Raw genomic sequence first — 2,503 nt, 5'->3', positions numbered from 1 at the left:
AGATCGCGGGAGCAGTGATTCTGTGGGAGGGCCCCCGCCGCAGCAGGCTGCGGATGAGGCATCGGGCTTTGGGGGAGACGTGCTCAGGAATACAGAACTGTCCACGCCGGATTTTGGAAAACAGAGTGCTAGGGTCCGAGTCATGGAAGGGATAGCGTCCCACCAGCAGGGTGTAGAGCATCACTCCCAAACTCCACACGTCAGCCGATTTTCCAGAGTAAGTCCCTGTCGTGTTCAGGATCTCAGGGCTGACGTACGCCGGGCAGCCGTGCTTGTCTGAGAGCGCATCATCTTCGCCTTTGATGATGTGTGTGTCTTCCAGGCTCTCCAGCCGCAGCTGAGTCCTAGGGAGGGCAGGAGAGGAAGCCCCAGGTTAGAAACAGCAACACCCAGACACAAGTGAGCATGGCGGCCCCCCGCCACGGCAATCTACACCCCCCTTTTCGCACCGGCATAAAGGAAAGGAGAGGGAACCCCTTTCTACTTCGCAGCAGAGAGGCTGCCGGGGCTCCTGGAGCCGTGGAATGCGAGCGCAGCTACATGCACCGGGCTGGCGCTCAGCAATGCCTGATTCTTTACTGGGGCTTTGAACAACACGGAGGGCGCCCACGGAACACCAGCAAGTCACCGAGCCACCTTCTGCGTGTGCAGGTTGCGCTGCAGCTGCAGTTCATCAGCCACAGCGCAGCGTACACACCGCTATTTGCGGCTCAGGCTTTGAGCAAACAGCTCCCAGCTGCGTGACCTTGCAGAGTGCAGCTCCCTTCCACGCTCCTGGGAACCGCTGGCGCTCCCAGGTTTTGCATTGTATTTTTTTAATTTATTTTGTAATTTATTCTTTCTGCCTTTCTGGAGGGTACCACCGCACCCACCACCTGCCAGGTGGAGACGGGTCCACCCGACCGCCCCTTCTGGGGGGAAGGGGGTGCTTTGCCCGAGCGAGGAAGCCATCAGCTCGCCCTGGAAGGGCTCTGCACTGCCTCGCAGCCCGCTGGGCTGTAGATGCGTTGGCTGCAGCCTGTCCTCGGCGTGACCTCGCCGAATACCCATTGGTTCTGCAAACGGAAAATATGACTCAACGAGAACCGTGGGCCCGGGATTGGCTGTGGGAGCCCTGAAACTGCACCTGTGTCGAGCCTGAGTCCGCCTGCCATTGCTTAACCCTCTTCTTGCCAAATGGGATGCACATGACACTCGCCTGTGCAACGCGTTATTTCCAAATGAGCGAGACTGTGTGCAATGTGACATTTCAACAATTGTTTCATCTTCTCATGGGTGGCAAAAGCTGCAATAGTTTCCTTCAAAGGAATTACTTTCTTTGCATGTCAACATACGGTTGTTTCTGTTTAAGGGGGCAGTGCTGGTTAATTTTCTTATCGGGTTTATAAACGACATCCTGAAGAAGCGTTAGCCCGGTTAAAAAAAAAAACAACAATGTATTTTCTTCTGCTTCAGCAATATCACCTCCAGTTTCATCAGACTAAACACAGCTCCACCACAGCTTTCACCTGTTTTTTTAGCTTTCCACAGGATAAGCAGCTAGTCAGAGTCAGTTTTCCTGATTAAAAATTTATTTCTGGCTCTGACACGTGCAGTGAGGCACTATCAGAGCAGCAAACACTCCAGGGAAATACTGAATTATTTCCAAAATCTAAATTTAACCACTGGATCTCCTCTCTATAAACCTAGGCTCTAAACTAAGTTTTTCCAAAGTGCTTTTTTTCGGTCCATGATTCCCAAAGCAACATTTGAACGTCCCACCTTCCCTCTTGTGTGTGCCCCCACCCACGGGCACAGGGGGCACGGAAAGCACCACCACCACTCGCGGAGGAAGGATGGAAGCCTCGGTCTTTTGTTAGCAGCATAACCCCGATCAGCAGAGGATTTCAGCGAGGAGACCCCTCCCCAGCGCACCTCTCCCGACCACAGCTCTGCCACGGGGCAGCTCTAGGCACCAGAGTTCCAGCTCCTCACACCCCTGGCTCCCCCGGCAGGGCTGCTCCCCCTCCCCGGCTCCCTCCTCTCCTCTCCGCTCCTCTCTTGCTCTCTGCCTTTTATTCATGTCACACTGAATGGGTGGCACACATGACATCTTCTGGCGCTAACGAGCATCTGAACTATCGTCCCTTTGTCTACCAGCCGGTTTCACTGAACTTCTGCTGAATGAGAGGAAGCTCCCAGCGAGCTTCCTCCCTTTCATCAGTCGTGATCTAACCAAGAGTAAGCGCGTACCAGTTAGATCCGTGACCTACTATGCAGACGTAATGGGGAGCCACTCAGATTGCTCGCAGGTGATGCCCAGCTGACACGGCCATTTCCACTCCCTGGGACGCGTTTTGCGTCTCTGGCTGCGGTATTCCTCCCTCCCCACTCAGCCCAGGACTGGCTGGTGACAACCGCTTACCTTTCTTCATTAGAGAAGACAAATTTCCTGAGCTTGAGGTCACCAAGTACGATGGCTGACTGGTGGCAGTGAGCGACAGCCGAGACAATCTGCTTGAAC

At 54.4% G+C, this 2,503-nt stretch overlaps 1 protein-coding gene across 1 annotated transcript in view; it reads right to left on the bottom strand.

The window, feature by feature from the left end:
* The window catches only part of TRIB1 (tribbles pseudokinase 1), a 3,114-nt gene that overhangs the window by 260 nt on the left and 351 nt on the right, over nucleotides 1–2,503 (bottom strand). The window contains exons 2-3 of the mRNA XM_010132501.1: nucleotides 2,405–2,493; nucleotides 37–344 (exon numbers count right to left, since the gene is read on the bottom strand). Coding sequence (XP_010130803.1) covers nucleotides 37–344; nucleotides 2,405–2,493 — 397 coding nt within the window. The remainder of the gene's footprint in view (nucleotides 1–36; nucleotides 345–2,404; nucleotides 2,494–2,503) is intronic.

Source organism: Buceros rhinoceros, unplaced genomic scaffold (genome assembly GCF_000710305.1).
Source record: "Buceros rhinoceros silvestris isolate BGI_N320 unplaced genomic scaffold, ASM71030v1 scaffold9100, whole genome shotgun sequence".
Lineage (NCBI taxonomy): Eukaryota > Metazoa > Chordata > Aves > Bucerotiformes > Bucerotidae > Buceros > Buceros rhinoceros.
Note: the sequence above shows the minus strand (reverse complement) of the source record. Positions and strands in the feature narration are given on the sequence as shown.